The 20,668-nt window shown below is 46.4% G+C and overlaps 1 protein-coding gene and 1 long non-coding RNA gene across 10 annotated transcripts; one reads left to right on the top strand and one right to left on the bottom strand.

Moving 5' to 3' along the window:
- Positions 1-176: 176 nt before the first annotated feature.
- On the top strand, positions 177-20,509 carry Znf672 (zinc finger protein 672). Of its 9 annotated transcripts, none has more exons than XM_013111540.3 (3): positions 177-314; positions 16,111-16,156; positions 18,012-20,509. In XM_013111540.3, exon 3 carries the CDS (start codon positions 18,227-18,229, stop codon positions 19,625-19,627), a length of 1,401 nt encoding a protein of 466 aa, XP_012966994.1. In that variant the 5' UTR covers positions 177-314; positions 16,111-16,156; positions 18,012-18,226; the 3' UTR covers positions 19,628-20,509. The 9 variants fall into 9 exon arrangements, with proteins under 9 accessions (XP_012966994.1, XP_021081512.1, XP_012966995.1 ...); XM_021225853.2 differs by having other exon boundaries at positions 17,899-20,509; XM_013111541.3 differs by lacking the exon at positions 177-314 and adding an exon at positions 321-1,140.
- Positions 3,779-4,408, bottom strand: LOC121141343. The gene is made up of 3 exons (XR_005878225.1): positions 4,182-4,408; positions 3,991-4,084; positions 3,779-3,881 (listed from the first exon to the last, which is right to left on the bottom strand). It is a non-coding gene; the product is annotated as an uncharacterized LOC121141343 (long non-coding RNA).
- Positions 20,510-20,668: the final 159 nt, after the last annotated feature.

Below are 20,668 nucleotides of genomic sequence, written 5' to 3'. Positions count from 1 at the left end.
CGAGTCTAAGTGAGATGAATGCATGAATATGAGATTCCGAGGAAAACTACAGCGGGTGATGGAGACCTACAGTCCCTCCCGACAAGAGACGGGCTAGCAATAGTGTCGTAAGAGAGCGTGGCCATCTTGCTTTACGGTATAGAGGCTGTGGCTGTAGTAGTTTGTCACTTCCAGTCGTAAACAGGAAGTGGTGTTGCAGACTTCCGGTTTCGGTGGCTTCTGCTCTCTAGGGATTGCTATAAAAACAACAGTCGTTATCATAACAAAGGTGGTTTCTCTCGCTTTGGTGGTGCTGGCGGACTGGGTCAGGAAAGGTGAGCAAACCTCTCCCGATACCTGCAGCTGGCGCCATCGCTCCGGCTAAGTAGCGGGCCTCACCGGATTCCAGCTACGCCGTGAATGTCGAGGATCTCAACGCTAGCTCGCTTTCAAGAGGACGTGGAGGCTCGAACTTCGCCCAGTGTATCATTCCCTACTCCGTAAATGGGTGGTCTGGGTGCCCCTGCTACTTAGGCAAGAAGGACCGAGGTTAAGAGCTGCGAGGTGGAGTGTTTGCTTGGTACATTAGCCTGGCGGCTTCAGCCGGATCAGGCTTTACCCTGGAGATGAAGCACGCACCTTGGGGTCTGTAGAACACAACCCGTGTTTGATGAAGCGGTTAAGAAAAGATTTTGTTTAGTCAAGAACTGCATTTCTGTTTGTGTAGGGGGTCTTCTAGTGCTTTAAGGGGAATGTGAATGAAGAAAGAGAGCTGGGGTCCCGTAGTCAGAGAAGTGAGGATTTACAGGGCTGGTCACTGACGGTGCTATAAGGTCAGCGTGCTTCTAGTTGGCAGTTACGTTAGGATTCTGCTCCGTGTTACAAAGTATTATGTGGTTTGTTAAAAAATGACAAGGAAGACTGTATAAGGATTGTAGAACGAGATATGGGGCTAGTACAGTGGGGGGAGATTGGACTCCAACTACAGCGTGAACAAAATGAAATTTGTAGCCAAAATCAGTATTGGAGTCAGTGTATAGAAAATTGATAAGAGGAAAAAAGTAGGGTAAAACGGGGCTTGTTAAGCCAACCTAACTGGATTCTTGCTGAATACAATCCTGGAAGACTTATGTCTATACTGAGGAGCCTGACTACGCAAAGGTAGGCCTAGAAAAGAGGTCAGAAACCCGACTAAAGTTAAACCAAAGAATCATTTTCTTGTCTCCAAGACTAGGAGATGGAGACCCTGTCTTTTCCTTTTCTTCTCTTTTTCTTTTTTTCTTTTTTTTTTCTCCCCCCCCCCCCAAGACAGGGTTTCTCTGTAGGTGTGGAGACTGTCCTGGAACCCTCTTTGAAGACTAGGCTGGCCTCGAACTCACAGAGATCCGCCTGTCTTTTCCTAATGACTACATTGCAAAGATATATATGGCCCTTGGCTCTTTGAGAAGGACACTCCTAAAGTGTAAGAAATAACGTACACTATCATAAAGGGAAAAAGGATGGATTCAAAATTGTTTTTTAGTAAGTGCTATAAGAAAAGTCAGTCGATAACCTGCTATTGGCAACCAGGTGTTACCCAAAATAAACAGTACACTCTCCTGACAGCATTGAGGTTTCTCAGACAGGCATTTTAATGGGACATAAGGGGCTGGGTCATCCTAGGGATAGGACTGTTGGTGCTAGAAACCATGGTAGGATTTGGTGTGTTCTCTCTCTCTCTCCTTCCTCCCTCCCTCCCTCTCTCCCTTCTTCTTCCTCTCTCCCTCCCTCTCCCTGCATCCACCCTCCTCCCCCTCTCCTGGAACTCACTCTATTAACCAGGCTGGCCTCAAACTCACAGATCCACCTGCCTCTGCCTCCCAAGAACCTGGGCAGATTTGGCTATCTCGTAGCACATAGGTTTGGGTGGAAATATCAGGTGCAGGAGTTCTTCAGTTCTCAGCTCTCTCCTTCCATTCTACCTTTGTAAATAGCCACTCAAAGGTTGGGGATGTAACCCCCTGATTGCTTAGCATGCCTGAGACCCTTGATTCAACCCCCACCACACACTCACCTCCGGAAAGGTAAAAAGGTACGGACTGGGGAGATAGCTCATCAGTTAAAAGACACCGGCTGCCAGATCTGACAACCCAAACAGTGGAGGAGAGTTCTTACTGCCATGAGTCAGCACATTCGACTATACACACAAATGTAAAAAGAAAGAACTAAGTGAGTTGTGTACACCCAGAATCCTAAAACTTAAGGAGTCTAAGGCAGGAGGATTGCCACATTGGGCAACAATGTGATACTGTCTCCAAAATAAGTAAAAAATGGAGTGTTCGAATACAGCTCAGGGATACAGCACTTGTCAACAGGACACAACATGTGGAAGGCCCTAGGTTCTTAGTTCAGTTCTAGCACTGCAAAAGTTGCAAGTTTTAGTTTTTAAATTCTTTTTAGATTTTGTTTATTTTCTGTGTTAGGAGTGTTTTGCCTACATGTGTGTATGTGTACCACATGGATGCCTGGTGCCTTCAGAGGCCAAAAGAACCATTGGATATCCTAGAACTGGAGTTACAGATGTTGTGTGCCATCATGTGGGTGCTGGGTGCTAAATTCAGGTCCTCTGCAAGAGCAAATACTCTTAACCACTGAGCCATTTCTCCAGCCCAAGAAAAACTAGTTGCTATTGTTGTTATTATGTTTGGTTTTGTGAGACAGGGTCTCACTTTGTAGCTCTGGCTGCCCTGGAACTCACAGAGATTGACTGCCTCTGACTCCTCCCCAACTGCTGGGATTAAAGGCATGAGTTGCCACACCCGGCAAAAAACTAATTTTTAATGAAGATAGTTCAGGGTATGTTGTGAGGGAAATAAAAGATGACAACGGTCTGGGCTGCTGAAAGGCCCAATGGATAAAGGCATTGCTGTGCAACCCTAACAACTTGATTTGTTTTATGACAGGACTCAATTCCCAGAGCCCACAAGGTGGCTCACAACTTTCTGTAACTCCAGTTCTAGGGGACCTGACCCTTTTCTGGTCTCTGTGTGCACCAAATGCATGTGATGCACATGCATTTATACATAAATTTTTTAAAATTGGATAAAATTTAAAACATTAAAGAGAGAAAGAGGGGGGGTGTAACTGTGTCAGGTGAGCTTCAGAAAAGAAGGACCCTAGAGGGCTAGCAGCAGCAGTAGCAAGTTGTTGGAAAGTTTTTGAGATGGTTTCCCCATACTCTAACCCTGGAAACTGCCATGACCCTAGCCTCAGTGTTGTAAACATTGGTGTATACATTAGTTTGGGACATAATGTTTTCCCCAACTTTACTATTTGCTTAATTTCATCCTTAAAGAACTCCCGTTAAGTTTGTTTTCAAAGGGGCCGATCTTTAAATACCTTAGCAATGTTATATCCTCCCACCAAGTTCATGGTGCTTACCTGTCTAATTTATGGTAGTTCTTCACAGTTAGTTTACTTGCAAAGGTGTAAAAGGAAACATTAGTCTTTGTGTTGGAATAAGTGTTTGACACCTTGAAGTTGAACAAACCCTATAAGCAGCAGGAACCCAATCAGTTTCTATTAAGCTTACTGTCTAAGAGCTGGGGAAATGGGTCAGCAATTAAAAGCAGCATGCTATTCTTCCAGAATGAGTTCAGTTCCTAGCAACCCGTGTCAGGAAGCTCACAATTACAGCACTAGCAGAGTCAGTGCACATGCACATACCCACCCACTCACATAGACAGTTGAAAATCTTTCATAAAAAGATTACTGTCTGACTTAATTTAAAAGATAATTGCCAAGTCATTAGAATCACTTGTATTGTTGATGTTATTGGTAGGTTTTGCTTATCTTCTTTAATTTCCTGAAATCTATTTTGATGTGCTTTCCCATTAATAACGACATTAATTAAAGCCTTCATTCTGTAAAAAAAAAAAAAAAGAAAACAACTGAGGTTTTCTGCAATTCAGGACAAAGTTAACCCAGTCTTTCTGTTCTAGTTCTAAATTGTTACATTGGATTTTACTTTACTTGGTTCTTTCCACCACTGGAAACTCAGTTGACCACTATCAAGTTATTTGGAAAAGAATTAGAAGCAGGAGGCAGACATGTTTGGCATGAGGAACTGAAATTGAAACATAATGGAAAACATATTTAGGCATGTGGTAACATGATGAATAAAACTGGATTCCACCCTTACACAGTAGTAACAGCAAACCTACATTCACAGGGCTCGTGTGATGCAGCTGGTTCTGCCATTTCCACCGAGGGATGCTCACACTCTTGGATATGGGACAGGGCATGTGATGTTCTATTTATATTCCATTAGCCAGCCATGTGCAGACACCCTGGCACCAGTAGAAGCTTGTGAAAAGTTAGTTGAGGATGTAGCTCTGTGATAGAGCACTTGCCAAGTATATTTAAGGATCTGGGTTCACGTCCTGCCCTACTGAAAAAGAGGGGTCCCATGATTTGTTAGCTCTCCCAAAATCTTTACCAACTCTACTTCCTAGAACTCTTTCCTTGCTCCACTCTTCTTGCTCTACAGCTGGTATCTAACCTTTTGTCTTCTCTGGTCCACATTAGACAAGAACTATCATTTTACTTAGTAGATACACAACACTAGCAAAAAAAAAAAAGTGGGGGTGTCCGTGTACAATTTTGATGATCTCTGCTAGCATATGTAAACAAAATGTGTTGCATAATGATTCTAGTTATGCAGCATTCTGTTCAGAGGGTCTGAAGATCATTGGGCAGGTCCCAGATGATCTAATATTTGGAGACCTAATACATAAATATCTGTTTCTGCCTTCTCAGTGACGTCTCAACACTTGCATAGTGCAGAACCCAATCCATGAAATGGTACCTCCATGAAAATGTCTCACAGACTTGCCCAGGTGTCAAGCCAGTCGTCGTTGAGACTGTTCTCAGGTGATGTTACATCCTATCGAATTGACAGTCCTACAGAATTGACAAGTTTCAGGGAGACTATACTAGCTAGGAATTGCAGAGGCAAGAGATGACTGAATTCTGATCCTCCTGCCTCCACTTTTGGTGTACTTGAATTTTCAAGTCTGCGTAGCGCCGACGCGTTTTATGTGGTGCTGGTAAATAAACTCTGGACCTTGACTAGTCCAACAGTCTGCCAACTGAGAGATTTACGGTCTGGGGTTGAGCCGCATTCCTAGGGTCCTAGACTGCTTTCATCCTTGCTCTGCAGTGTTGGGAGCCATCTCCACTCACACATGTCTAAGCCTGAGGCACCTGGCCAGCAGAACAGGAGTACGGCTGTCCCTGGCAGTGAGTGCTCTTGGGCAGGTCATTAATCTACGGGGAAGACTAGTCAAGATAGCCGACATCCGGTCTGGCCTCACTGTATAGGAAGGCACTAACTTGGTAATGACCTCCCTCGAGTAACCGGCTACGGCCCTGACCCATTTCCAGGTGTCCCTGAGCTCGGCGCACTTTCTTCCGAATGGCAGGAAGGGACCCACGTATGGGCACCTGAAACGGGAGGCAGGTTAACTGAGCATAGCAAGTGACACAGTCGCCAGGTCAGGTCAATAGTGCGCTTGCGCAGGATCGATGCACCAGCAACAGCAGTGTGATGACCGGGGGCAGGCAGAGCAAGCCAATCAGCATGCTGTCTTTTGGCCCCGCCCTGCTTGCACCCTCCCCTTCCTCCGCACGCTGAGTCCAGCACCGTCCATAACGCGTTGAGGCGAACGCGGCTTGGAGCGGCCCTCCGGTGACTGGTGAGGGGTCTGAGGGCCACAAGGCAGGGCGGGCAGGGCCGCGACCCTCGACGGCCGCCGTCTCCCCTCCACCCCGGGTCAAGCGGCCCGGACCGGAGGGCGACGAGCGGCGCACGCGCGGCGGACCAGTGCGCCTGTGCAGGCCGCTTCGGGACGGCCGTGCTGTCCGGCCGCGCGTCCGCGAAATCGTCTGCCTGCCGGAGCGGGTCACGGGGCGACTACAGCCACCGGCCTGTAGTGACAGCCTCAGGAGACCTGAGGAGGCGGGTGCTGCGCGCCGTGTTGCCTCAGTGCTTACGCGTCCCGCAGTTTAGGTCACCCAGGCGCCAGCACCCGCCTGTAGCTAGGGAAGGCCCGCGTTCCATACTCGATGGAAAAGGGCTCTGGGGCCGAGCGAGAAAGTCAGACCTGGCAGGCTGTCGGCCAGTAAGTTAAGCCTCCGTCTCAGGGCCCGCCTAAGTAAGAACGGTCCTAAAGAGTTAATCGCGAGTGCTGCACAACTTCAGTTCTCAGGTTTATGGCTGCTTTGACCTTTCTGTTTTCATAGAAAACTATGCTGGTTTCCTATGTTGAGTTATCCCAGGTTGTAAGGACAGGTAACCTAAAGCCTGTTCTCAAGGTCGCACAATTAATCATGGAAAGCCAAAGTTTGGAAGCTTGCCTTTCTGGTCCTTCTAAGCAGGTTTGTCAACATAAAACGAAACTCTTCAAAGGTAATGTGAGATGTAGGCAGGCTACAGTAGAATTAGTGTAAGATTTAGATGCTATGTGATTATAGTCTTAGCTTTCAGGTTAGTGGAAGCTAATGGTGTAAGTTAATGTCTTCCAAAGGCTTTACCTGATGGTTCAAAGACTGTTAGATACAGAGGTGAGAGATAAATGACTATTAAGGCCAATTGGAGATGATGGAGCAATGATGGCACATGCCCTTAATCCCAGCACTCTGGATCTCTGAGTCAGAGGCCAGCCTGGTCTACAGAGCAAGTTCCAGGACAGTCAGGGCTACACAGAGAAACCCTGCCTTGGAAAAAAAGATAACCAAGATAAATTTTTCACCCCTACCAGTCTTACAGCCTCAGAGTAACAGTTGGATTTTTTGTTTGCTTATTTATTTATTTATTTATTTGGGGGTGGGGTTCGAGACAAGGTTTCTCTATTGTTTTGGAGGCTGTCCTGGAACTCACTCTTGTAGACCAGACTGGCCTCAAAGTCACAGAGATCCTCCTGCCTCTGCCTCCTGAGTGCTGGGATTAAAGGCGTGTGCCACCAGTGCCCAGCCAGTTGGATTTTTTTGTTTGTTTGTTTAAAAAAAAGAAAGAAAAATTTAAGAAACAAGTTCCTGTATCATGTTATTAGCCACCATGATCAGGTAGCAAGTTTGAGGGACAGCTTTCAGCTACATGAGACCTTGTCTCCAAAACAAGTATTACCTAAAATAAAGGTAGCAGATGAGAAAACCTGCCAATAAAAGGAATGGGAAGACTGATTTTGGTTTAAGAATTATCTTTATTTATGTGGTTGGGTGTGTGTATGTGTATTCATGAACTCTTCTATGGGGGTCAGAAGAAAGCATCAGGCCCCCTAGAGCTGCAGTTACAGGCATGTGAGCCACTCTCTGTGGGTGTTCAGAACCAACCAAAGTTTGGTCCTTTGCAAGAATAGCAGGCTCTCTTAAAAATCAGTGAGCCATCTTAGCAGCCCATGTTATAGGTTTTAGGTACTATCTGGTGACATACTTAGCTTCTAAGTTAGAAGATAACAGTCTCCTAAATTGATACATTGTGAAGGATCTTAAGTCAGATGCAGAGGTGGGTGATGAATGGTTATTATAAGGGCTAAAGATGACACAAGATGATTTGGACTCTCTATCTGCTGCATTCCCAAGTCTTCATAATCATGCAGGCTCTAATTACTTTGCATATATGTAGCTTTTCCAGGGAACTCCACAGGTTATAATCCCAACTCAGCTATCCAAGACACACATACACACAGAGGAGAGAAAGAGACAGATTTGAAAGAGCTGGATACTAGACTAATGCAACTACTTGCCATAAAGCATCTTAGTCTGTTTGTATGGTGATAATTTAAGATTCAGTCACTTGGTACTGTCATAATTGAGTTTGTATAAGTAAATTTTGTGATATTCACAATGACAAGCCCACATTTTCTGGACTCATCACATTGTCAATTGACACATGATTACACATCATTTTTTTACAGCCTAGAGTGTGTTACTTGTGTCCAATTCATTGGTAGTCCTAGAAAAGGTACAAGAGACCTACTAGTCTTTTCCATGTTTTCCCTGTTCTGAGAGTTCTAGCCTTCAGTTTTGCTCATTTGTCAGACAGAAGATAAGCTCTTGATGTCTATAGTTTCTCACTACTTACATACTAATCTCTAACCTTCCCAGATTTCACAATCTTTGTAAAAGAAGAACTTTGTATTTGAATCACGATCAATCAGACTTGGTTCTTGAGGTGAAAGCATTCGTCACTCCTATTTTTTGCCAGCTCCTTGAATATATCACACTGGTCATAAAGCTTTCTACTCACATACCATTCAATAAAGAATGGGTAATTGGCCTCTACCTAATTTCAGGTGTCAGGATCATAGTACCTCTAGGACAATAGTATCTCTCTGCTTCCCAGAGGTAGAAAGAATCCAACAGAAGAATCACTTCCCTAGAAAGAGCCACAGTCCACATTCCTCCTCCTAGTTCCTGTCCGTCATTTGAGTTTCATTTCCTGGGACACGGCCCTAAGATTAATGTACCTGAAACTTGGGTGAGCGTTATTCTAATTATATTTTTTATCAATGAAAATTCAGGAATCAGATACCGGGGAAAGAACCTGAAGGAATAGAGAAGAAGAGAAGCTACCAGTCCTCTCCTGCCTGCTCCATTCCTTCTTCCAGAAGGGCTAAGATCCCTCTCTGCCCTGCTTTACTACTTCCTGTCCTGTCTGTCTACTATCCTGCAAAACCTCTGGTTAGTTTTGGTTGGCTAGTGGCTAGCTCCACCCTCTGAGTCCAAGCCAAGTTTTATTTGCCAGAGAGCACAGTCAGAGTATCACACCGTATGTCTTCCCTTTTGTCTTAAAAAAAGAAAAGGAAGATTTTTAACTAACATAGTAAAATTATAAACATATATAAATAGATACAGGTAAGAATTACATTAACAATGTCCAGTTCATTTGCATTTGACAAATTCAGAGAAAATACTCCATTATCCTATTTTGGTGAGTCCAAAGTGGTGTACTTAATTTACTTTGTATCCTAACTTTTATTGCCAACTCAAAACTCTTTATGTCTCTCAGTCTTACACACTTTACACCTCTTTTGTGAGAATTTGGTAACAAGGAAAACTACCTAGTCTTCAACTCCATCAGAGACCTGTGAAGGATATATTACACGAGTAAATAAGAAGTGCAGAGTAAACAACTCTAAAACTAAGAAATGACAGAAAAAAACTGGCTTCCTGAACAACCACCCAATTATAATGTTGGGGCATCCATCTTCAGCCTATAGACTTAGAATGTCTCATAGACTTTTCTGAAGGAATTTTGAAGGATTGTCCCATCTTGTCTTAGCAAAGTTCAGCACTCACATTCTTCTGTGTCCTGCTTGTCCAATTTGGACACCATACAGTCAGCAGTCAAAGCAAGGGCAGTTTCTTGCCCAGTGGCTAACTTTTGCCACAAAGAAAGCAAACTCCGTGTATTTTCTTTGATGCCCATCATCCTTTTCTTGAAGTAGATTGGTGCTACCAGAAGCAGAAATGTCTCATTGTCATAAAAAAACCTTATGTTATTAAAACATTTTAAACACCTTATTTTATAGATTTCTGAAGTGTTTGAAGGTCACCTGTCTATCTAAAATATATGTTTGACCTTGAAAACATACCTAACATGACTACAAATTTAATTGTAGTAAGTGACTAACTACTAGCCTGTATTTCTTTATTATCCTAGTTTCTAATGACTTTCAAAGACTAGAAATTTACGTTACATTGTTGAATGAGCTGTATATGTACAATACCTTCAATGAGTAGAAATGTAGGTACAGTAGATTCTAACAAAAATAGCCTTAGATTTGTATTATACTGTATCCATGTTTCTACTCTTAAACATGTATGCAGTATAACAAGAATAACCTAAAATTTGTATCAATATATAAAAATCCATACCAATGTAAAATATTTAAGACTAATCGTTGCTTTTTTGCTTTAAAAATAGGTTCAATAATATACACTTTTATCCTGTCATTTCTATATTCCCCCATTTTCTTTTCAGAACAAGATCCCTGATTCTAATCTCCTTTGTTTGCTTTTTTCTTGACCATTGCCAGTAACAACTTGTAACCAACCTCCTAAACAATAACAAATATCAATAACCCAAAATCATGTACAGGAAGCTAGATGAAGCCTTTGTTTATAGTTAGTACTCTATATGACCATTAATATAGTAACAAAAAGCTTAAATATGTAAATATATTAATCATACAAATTTTGAGATAATATTTATACTTTAAGAAAAGTTTTGGACTGGCAATGGTGGTTGCATGCCTTTTATACCAGCACTTAGGAGGCTGAGGCAGGTGGATCTCTGCAAGGCCAACCTGGTCTACATAATAAGTTCCAGGACAGCCAGGGATACACAGAGGAACCCTATCTCAGAAAGAAAAAGAAGAAAGGAAGGTTTTAAAGAATCAAAGTAAAACCAAAGAATTATGAGATTAGTAGCAATAGAATAGTTCCTTAATTTTGATTTTTCTTCTGTCCCGTGTCAAGTGGCTCTTCTCATGAGACAGAGATTTTGGATTTTCTTTGACAAGCATGCTTGGGTTTAGAAAAAGAGAGAGCCACACTCCAACTCCAAAGCCAGCTTTAATTTTTAATTGAACTGGGACTGCAGAAAAGCCATTTGTACTTTATATCTGTAGAGAATGACAGAAACAAATATTTGGGAAATTTTATGAACTTTTATCCTGTTAGAAATGTGATACGCCAATAGGCTAATTTACTCTCTCTCTTGGGACATTTTCTTTGGATGATTCGACCGTTTTCCTCAGATGTCTCATTTGTCCAGTAGTCTTCAGATTCCTTAGTTAGATGCCTTCATTCACCCGGAAACACAAAAACAAAACCCTACCTCAACCCTAACTTTGGGGAGGTTCCCTTTTGGCAAGTTACATCTGATCAAATGAAAATCATTTGCTAAGCCGGGCGTTGGTGGCGCACGCCTTTAATCCCAGCACTCGGGAGGCAGAGGCAGGCGGATCTCTGTGAGTTCGAGGCCAGCCTGGTCTACAGAGCGAGTTCCAGGACAGCCTCCAAAGCCACAGAGAAATGCTGTCTCGAAAAACCAAAAAAAAAAAAAAAAAAAAAAATCATTTGCTAGTCTTACAAGCTATTTTAGATTGAATGGTCATGCTGTTTGATGAACTCTTCTAATTAAGAGGTCTCTTGTTCAGATCTAATCTTTATCAATTTAGATGGTATCCATAAGTTTTCTTCTCCTGTGGAAACAAAAGCAAAACTTCTTTCCTAGCATAATACATATCCTGGTTTCATTTCTGAGGTAAACGCATCTTTAAAGTATACAGGCAGTGGTAGCGCCCACCTTTAATCCCAGCACTCGGAGGCAGAGGCAGGCGGTTCAAGACCAGCCTGGTCTACAAGAGCTAGTTCCAAGACAGCCTCCAAAGCCACAGAGAAACCCTGTCTCGAAACACCGAAAAAAGAAAAAAAAAATATACAGGCTGATTTGATTCCGTTTTTTTTTTTTTTCTACCGCCCAGCGTCTCTTCACAGCTGTTGTTCCTTTCTCATTAGCATTTAGAAATTTTTAAGTTAATAAAGCGTTGTGCGTTCTATCTCTGGGGGTCTTTATTACACCTCTTATGTTTGATTAGATCTTACTATAACTGCTTGCTTGCCCTTTAGGATTGTTATCCTGTAACATGCTTTATTTTGTAATATGCAAAAAAATCTTTCATTTTACTGGAGACAAATGTCAGTCTTAATTTATACAGGTGTCCCCATGATGGCCATAACTTCTAATAAATGTGCAATTATAGAATCACCCTGTCAGAACTCAAAGCAGTTGCCCATTGAAATCCAGAGTATGTATCTGTGGTGTGGTGTACATGTTTTAACTTTCCAAACTCTACAAAATGAAACACATCTATTTGCCAAATTTCATTTGTTTGAATACCCTTTGGGTTACTTCCTGTAGGTAATGAAGTTTAGTTATACAAAAAAAAAAAAAAAAAACAAGTAAGACATTTCCTTTAATTTCTTTGGCTTGTTGCCAAAAAAGTTTTTTTTTTCAAATTCTTGCTATTAACATGATGTTTCTTATGAAATTGTGAGGCTTCTAGTATATTTCCTGCCATTAGCTGATAATTTTATCATAATCTTGTGCTAGAACTCATGGATCGATGTGGTACCTTCAAACTCTCTTCGGGCCGGAGCCTAAGCCGCGCCAGGCGAGGGACGGACATTCATGGTGAATGGCGGCCGCTCTTCTCGTTCTGCCAGCGGGCCCCTCGCCTCTCCTCCCCCACCGCTCGGTGTGGTGTGTGGAAGGCAGGGGTGCGGTTATCCGGTCTGAGCCCTGTCTTTATCCCCACGCACTTCTCGCTGTGGTTCGTGGGGCTCCCGTGGCGCTTGGCCCTCCTTCCCGGACCGGGGAAAAAGGGGTTGGCCTGTCTGCCGTGCTGCATGCCTTTCCCGACTGGCATGTGCGTGTGCCTCGCTCGCCATCCTCGTGGTGCTCTTGGAGCGCTCCAGGTTTGGACCCCAAAGGTGCCCGTTTCTGAGCGGTGGCGTCGTTTCCCGCTCCCCGGCGTGCTGCCTCCCGTGTGCTCGGTCTGGCTCTGCGGTGGCGTGCGTCTTCGGATCCGGTTTGCGGTCGGATGGGTGCTTGCCGCTCTGGTTTTTGCCAGGCGGTTTCGCCTTGGGGGTCGAGGAAAAGAGGAGAGCGGTAGAAGAGGCTCTGCGGTGCCTCCCCCCTCTGTTGGGGGAGTGTGACGTTTGCATGTGTGGGTTCTCCCGCGCCCCTGGCGTGTTTGGAGACTCACGTTTTTGGGTGAGCGCCCGCCGCGTACTTGTGTGCCTTCTCCCGTAGGCTCGTGCGTCGGTTTGGTGGCTGAGCGGTCGCGGTCGGCCTTTTCGCTTAAGCCTTCTTAAGCCTTGTTAACTTGACTCATCGCCGTTGACCCGGCGGTGTGTTTCAGAGGCCCGGCTGTTAGGGGGACCTTTTTCTTGGCCCTGGTTCCTCCTGTCCGCGAATGCTCGATGTGTGCCCACGGAACGAAAAAAAAAAAAGCCTTACCGATGCCGCAGACCCCCCTCCGTGCCCGCAAGCACGCGCCGCTCTTGGCCGCCGCGGCTGGGGGCTCGTCGGGTCGGTTCCGTCCCGCCCTCAATGAGAAAAGTGCCTTCTCTAGCGATCCGAGGAAAGGGCGTGCTGTGTCCGATTCGGGTTGCTTGGGGTTCCCTCCCGCGTGGTCCCCCGACCCGACCGGCTGCTCGCCCCGACCGCCCGATGCGCGTAGCTTCGCCCCGAGCGTCTGTGCTCCTCTCTCTCGTCAACCGCGGCCCGCGCCTCCTCGCTCCGAGTCCGAGGGGGATCACGCGGGGCAGAGCTGTCGTCGTCACCCCGGTGTCGCTTGGAGCCACGTGGCTTTTGCCGTGGTGTGGAGAGGGCGAGGGGGGACCGTGTGTGCACGCCCGCGTGCCTCGGTGCCCCGCCTCCCCGAGGGCCGCCGCGGGCCGCGGACCGGCGGGGGAACGGTATGGCGGTGGTGGGCTCCCGGGTCCCACACGTCGTCCCCTAGGTCCCGCGGTTCCTGCCCGCCGCGAACGGCCCCTCCCGCGCGTCCCCGTTATCGCCGTTCCCGCGGCGCGGACATGCCGCTGCGCGTCCACGCGTGCGTGTCGCTCGTGCTTGTGCCGTCGATGGAGGGCCGCCTCGTCCTCCTCCACGCGGCAGCGTTCCCACGTTTGGGGATCATCGGTGACCTTCCCCTCCACGGGGCCAGGGTGTTCCGGGTGTGGCGGGACTGACTGACTTCTCTCTCGGATGCGGCCTTTGGGGAACGACGGTCGGTCGTGCCCGGCGTGTCGCTGGACGTGTGCCGGGGCCCCACTTCCCGCTCGGGGGTCTTCGGCGGTGGCGGCGGCGTTGGTAGTCTCTCGTGTTGGGTCTTCCCGGGCTCCCGGGGGGGCGCCGTCGGTTTCGGGCCGGCTTGGCTCCGCTGGTTTGGCGGCGGGACTGCCTCAGGAGGAGTCTTGGGGCGGTGTGATTCCCGTCGGTTAGCTCGCGTTGAAAAGAAAAAAAAAAAAAAAAAAAAAAAAAAAGAAAAGAATCTTGTGCTAGAAGGCCTGGTAGACCCATATGGGATCTGATATGTGTTACATAGTAGAGATAGTTTCTATTTCTGTCTATTTCTTGTAATTGAATGGATAACAAAGTTAATTCTGAATCATCTGGAGTAAGTTCAGCAGTTTCAATATGTAAAACAATTCTGCATATCGAGTGTCAGGCTCTGGAAAATCTAATAACACCATGAAAAATAGCATATAATTCTGACTTTTGGACAGAATCATAAGGGCTTTAGTCACTGCTTAAATTTTCTGATTTGTAGCCAGCCTTTCCCGGTTTGTTTGCATCAGGATAGAATGTAGAGACTCCAGAAACTGGTGTTCCCCATACAATGTGAGGAAGGACCCAGTTAGTTCTCTTTATAAACTGAAGTCTCTTGCTTTTGGGATATATGTTATTAATCTCTCCCAAAAAAGTTACTTCAAGCTCTTTGCCAATGTTCATTTTCTGTCCATAATAAGGAAATTTCAGGTTTTATAAAAGGTACCACAATTTCTGCTAATTGGGTCTATTCCTGCTAATTGGTGAAGTCTTAATTTGCCTTTCAGAATCAACTTAGAAACCTTTTCTACATAGGTCTTTAATTTTTTTACTCTTTGTGTGGTAAAAATGTCCATTCTAAGATACTATCTTCTCTCTGCATCAGAATTCTAGTAGGAGAATTATAGAAAGTTAAATAACAAGAACACAATCAAGCTCTGGATCCAAGTGATCCATGTGCGTATCCTGTAGTTTCTTTTCTACCAGAGCCAGTTCTCTCTCAGCCTCAGCTGATAGTTTTCTTGGACTATTTAAGTCCTTATCACTTTGTAAGGTTTGAAATAAATTACTTAGTTCTTGACTTGTCAGCCCAATTGTGGACTGTAGCCAGTTAATATCTCCCAGCAATTTTTGAAAATCATGAAGAGTTCGTAATTGATCTCTCCTGATTTGTACTTTCTGTGGTCTTTCCACATCAGCATAATGGCCCTCACCAAGGATGGTGTCATCCAGTCCCAGGCTTCTGCCAAGGACCATGTCTGGTTCCATGGTCCTATATACAGCGAGGGTCCGGATTGACACATAGCTTGTGTTGCCACCAAGCACCATGAGGATGCCCAGGGTCAGATCAGCCACCTGAGTCCAGGTTGGTGTTAGAGGGCCAGGATGCATACAGAACTGAGTGGTCTGTGCTGCTTCTCAATGTAATGGTGACATCTGGGCCAGAGCTGCAGCTGAGAGTAATGTCAGTGTCTGTGGCCCTACTGCAACTGGGTCTGTGCTGATGTACAGTGCTTGTGCTACCATCAAGGCCATGTTGATGTCTGAGGGCCATATGGCTGCTGGCCGAGGCTGCTGGGGCAGTGGTGACATCCGTACCTAGCTGCTGCCAAGGACCATGTTGGGGTCTGTGGTCCTACCCCTGCTGGGGCCTGTATTGCCACCAAAGGTCACATAGAGACACAGGGTTGGGGCTTCAACCTGGGACCTTGGTGGTGTCTGGCGGTCACCTGAGTAACCCTTGCACCCACAGCCAGGATGTCGTCCATCCCCAAGCTGCCACCAAGGGTCATGTCGAATCTATGGTCCAGCTGCAGCTGGAGTCTTCATAGATGTCTGTGGCCTGTGTCACCTCAGTAGGCCTTAGGAACTCAGTGATGATGGTGTACCAGAAACCATCGGCCTTGAATCAGACCAGTGACTCATTGCAATGAACATTTGCTGGTAAAGGGACAAAGGCATATACTATATGACACACGAAACCCTCCAATGCCATCAGAACAAATAAAGAGGTGTTGGAGAGGCAAGAAAGAAGGAGAAACAAAGGTTTTGTTTTTTTCTTTGTTTGCTTGCTTACTTTGTTGTATGAGGGGTGAAGATGAAATCGGGGGACCAGGAGGTGAGCAGAATTGGGGTGCATGATGTGAAACTCCCAAAGAGTCAATAATTTTTAAAAAGACTCATTCTCAGACCAGTGATATTTAGGGTGATTTCTAAGTATTCTAAGCATTGTAATATTTTTTTTACAGGTTTCTAACCCAGGAACAGACCTCTTTGCTCATGAAATGGGATGAGGTAAGGAAGAGATGTGAAAGGTCCAACAGCAAGCTTACACCCGACACTCTGTTATATGTCTGTTATATGGAAGAGATGGAATTGTTTTCACCTTTTATATGCATGTATGTGTTGTGTGTTTGGGTTACTTTCCTTTGGCATGTTCCTTGGGAAGCCTTGGCCTAGGAGAGAATGAGCACTGGCTGAGAGGTGCCGGCCTCTCAGAGTCAGAGTGTTGTTCTTGGACATTTGAAACCAGCTACTGGATTTTAGTCTCATGAGGCAAATACTCCGTTAAATGACCAGCACTCAGGAGGTAGAAGCAGGCAGTTCTCTATGAGTTCAAAGCCAGCCAAGGCAACATAGTAAGAACCTGGTTCCAAAATAAAAATAAAGGCTGGAGAGGTGGCTCAGAACTTGAGTACATACTGCTCTTTCATGGGATCCAAGTTCCGTTTCCAGCACCCACTTCAAGTGTCTTAGAACTACCTGTCACTCCAGTTCCAGAGGATCCGATGCCCTCTTCTAGTCTCTGGATACCTGCAGTCTCATGTATATATCCTTACACAGACATATATGCATACACATAAATAAACATAAGATAAATATTAAAATTAAAGTAACTGCCGGGCAGTGGTGGCGCACGCCTTTAATCCCAGCACTCGGGAGGCAGAGGCAGGCGGATCTCTGTGAGTTCTAGGCCGGGCTGGACCGATAGCCTCCAAAACAATACAGAGAAATCCTGTCTCGAAAAACCAAAAAAAAAATTAACTCTGAATTCTGCTCTGTGGCTGTAAAGGTGCCCATGCTTTGCATGGCTTAAAAACTGCCTTTGAATAAAGTGTCTGGGGCTTAAAATACTCCAGGTTTGGGTAGGGCAGCCTGTGCTCTTAACTGCTGAGCCATTTTTCCAGCCCCAGTTTTGATACTTGGAAATAACTATTTAAGAAATACACTCCTTCAGCTTGGTGTGGTGATATAACATTTTAATCCCAGCACTGGGAAAGCAGAGGCAGGTACATCTCTAAGTTTGAGGGCAGCCAGAACTATATAGATAGATACTGCCTCAAAAGTTTTTTTAAAAAGTCCTTCCTTCAGAAAAGGAACGAGAGGAACATTTCCCTGGTGGTCCTTCACCAGTCATGGAGACGCAGCAGATGCAGAGTTTGCCCAGGTTTGCTGTTGGCCAAACATTGCATCCACTTGACTCCACTTACATATAGAAATAGATGCCCAGTCCATGGGTTCTCCGGCCAAACCAACATCACTGGACTTTTAGGGTACATTTCCATTTCCCACAAGAAAATGACTGCTGGCCATTTTGTTTGCTTTTTCTAGATGATCCAAGAGCACACTTAACTAGAGGTTGTGTCATGTCCCATGCCTATAAAAACAAAGGCTGACTGATCTCTCAACTGTTTGTCTTTACTAAATGACTATTCCCTCAGGGTCTGGGATTTGTCACTAGCCCAGGGCATACAGTATGAGTCAGTATAGCCGTGGCACCCATTGTGCCAGACCTATTTTCTGGTAGATAGGGGATGCATTAGGAAATGACCAAGGAGGATGCCAGGCAATGAGAAATCCCCAGGGGCTTAAATCACACTGGAAAACTGGTTGAGTACTTCCTTCTCGGCCTCTCCAGCAATGCTGAGTGTTCCTAGTTCTAGCAAAGAACCCCCACCACCACCCATACACACTCCTTGAAATCCATACCTGCTTGTTTCCTGGACAGGTGTGATCAGTCCCTCTTTCCTTTCCAGGCACTACAGAGACACCCCTCTGAATTTTTGGGACTCTGTGGCTTTCCTCTCTTAAGAGCAACACTAGCTAATACAGGCCTAGAGAGTTCAAGGTGCCTTTTCTATGTCCCCAGCCAGAGCTGTTGCAGCCAATGCTGAACTGAGGGTGACCTCTCTACAGAGATCACGGTGATGAATTCTGCTGCTGCCTGCCTTTGGGACAGCGAGGGTGTCTACTGAAAGAAGAGACCTAAGAATCTGTCCACCAGTGTTCAAGACCACAGCCTTTTCCCTCTGGTATTTTCCAGGCCTTAAAACTGCCAATTATTGGCTGAAAAGGGCGAACATCATGTTCACAACACCTGGCTTGGCAGCGATTGGGGGGAGGCCTTATTCCTGCAGTGTATGTGGCAAGAGCTTTCGGTACAGTGCAGTGCTGCTGCGGCATGAACGTGCTCACGGTGGTGACAAGCGTTTCCGCTGTCTAGAGTGTGGTGAACGCTGTGCTCGAGCCTCAGACCTGCGTGCACACAGGCAGACCCATGCTGGCCAGACTCTGTACGTCTGCAGTGAGTGTGGCCAGAGCTTCAATCACAACAGCCTGCTGGACCTGCACCTAGGAACGCACAGGAGGCGTAGCCGCACCTGCCCTTGTCGCCTCTGCGGCCGTCGCTTCCCTCACGTCCCTGCACTGCTGCTACATCGGGTCCGTCAGCACCCACCTGAGAAGCCCCACCGCTGCCCACTGTGTACCCGCTCCTTCCGGCAGAGTGCTCTTCCTTTTCACCTGGCACGGGCGCATCCTCCAGAGACTGAGACTGCCCCTCCCCCCAGCCCGCTCCACCACTGTACACAGTGCCCACGGGCCTTCCGTAGCAGTGCTGGGCTGAGGAATCATTCCCGCATCCACGTAGTCCTCAGCCTCAGCGATCCTGGCGCTGAGGCTCACCAGTGTAGTGTGTGTGGTAAGAGCTTCAGCAAGAGTTCCACACTCACGCGACACCTCCAGAGGCACTCAGGGGAGAAGCCTTTCAAGTGCCCAGAGTGTGGCAAGGGCTTCTTGGAGAGTGCCACGCTGGTGCGGCACCAGCGAACGCACACTGGGGAAAAGCCATACTCATGTAGCGACTGCGGACGCTGCTTTAGTGAGAGCTCCACACTGCTGCGCCACCAGCGCAGCCACCAGGGTGAACGACCGCACGTGTGCCCCACTTGCGGCAAGGGCTTCGGACAGCGATATGACCTTGTGGTGCACCAGCGCAGCCACACAGGGGAGAGGCCCTTCCCGTGCCCAGAGTGTGGACGAGGCTTCACAGACCGCTCGGACCTCACCAAACACCTACGCACACACACTGGCGAAAAGCCTTACCACTGTGAGCTGTGTGGCAAGCGATTCACCTGCATCTCCAACCTCAATGTGCATTTGCGCAATCACGCAGGCCATAAACCACACAAGTGCCCAGAGTGTGGCAAGTCCTTCAGTGTTGCTTCCAAGCTTGCACTGCACAGAAAAACACACCTGGGTGAGCGGACAGCAGAGTGCACAGAGTGTGGCAAATTCTTTAGCCACGGCCGGTCACTGTCACAGCACCAGCGGTCCCACAGACGTGCTCGAGCAGCTGCAATGGCAGCCACTACCACCACCACTGTAGTCACTGAGGTGACAGTGGGTCCTCCCCTTGCCCTCACAGGGCCGACAGAACAGGAGAAATCAGGGCTTTTAATGTCTCCATTTCAGGAAACTTGCTAAGAGGTAGCTGGGTGAACACACATTCACCTCAAGGAAGCCAGCCCTCCTGCTGTTGCTAGGTGCTCACCTAGCTTGCCTCCAAACCGAGATCCCAACTAGCTCTTCCATCATCCACCCTTGTATTCCCCAACCCTGAATACCAGGAGTCAGGAAGCCAAAACCAAACTCCTGTCCAAGACAAACCAGGTCTGTGGCTGCCACTCTGATCTCTGTTGTGTGGGCCTGAGCTCAGTTTCTTTCCTGGCTCTTCAGGCAACTTATTTGGTCAGTTAGGTATCTTTGCATCTGCCTGTTAATCGCTCCTACTTTCTCTTGCTTGAGACACATAGTTGCAGAGTATGGTATGGAAGGGTAGAATAGCTCCCTTCATTAAAGGTCTGAGATCTGTTGCAAGTTACTCCCTTGAAAAGGTAAAAGCAGGTAAAGGCACCAACTGACAACCTGAATTTGACCCCTTGAGCCCACATATGCCATGGCACATGTGCGCACACACAAAGAAGTAACTTTTTTTTCCAATAAATGACTCTTGGGACAGTTTTCTCTAGCCAGGTAAGAAATGTTTGCCTTGGGATGCGGCCCAAGATTGTGTGGGTTCATAAAGCCCATTGACGACATGTGAAACAAAAGAACGTTATTTCCAGATGAAGCTTCAAGGCACAAGGAAACAAGTTCTCTGGAGTCCTGGGCAAGGGCAGGATGTAAAGTCTGGAATCGGTCAATGACTGTTTATAGCTGGTGAAATTGTTACTTATTTGGGTTTGTGATACCAAGAACTCCTTTGTCAAAATGAATTTCAAGTTCTCATCCCTTTTGGTGATGGTTTCTTCATTGCTGTAACAAAATGCCTGAGAAAATCAACTTAAAAATTTATTTTGGCTCGTGGTTTCAGTAGTGTCATTCTGTTGTCAACTGGTTCCACTTCTGTGAGCCTGAAGCAAAGCAGAAAGGCATGGGAGGCTACCTACTTCAGGGCAAGGAAATATGGGAAGGATACAGAACCAGATTACCCTTCAAAGGCACTTCCCCAGGGACTGGCCTCAC

Source organism: Mesocricetus auratus, unplaced genomic scaffold (genome assembly GCF_017639785.1).
Source record: "Mesocricetus auratus isolate SY011 unplaced genomic scaffold, BCM_Maur_2.0 Super-Scaffold_100007, whole genome shotgun sequence".
Classification (NCBI taxonomy): domain Eukaryota; kingdom Metazoa; phylum Chordata; class Mammalia; order Rodentia; family Cricetidae; genus Mesocricetus; species Mesocricetus auratus.
The sequence above is the reverse complement of the archived record's forward strand: the minus strand, read 5'-3'. Positions and strand labels throughout refer to the sequence as shown.

Excerpts from the sequence above, each read along its gene's own strand:
- Znf672 (XM_013111540.3), top strand. The coding sequence starts at position 18,227 with ATGTTCACAACACCTGGCTTGGCAGCGATTGGGGGGAGGCCTTATTCC.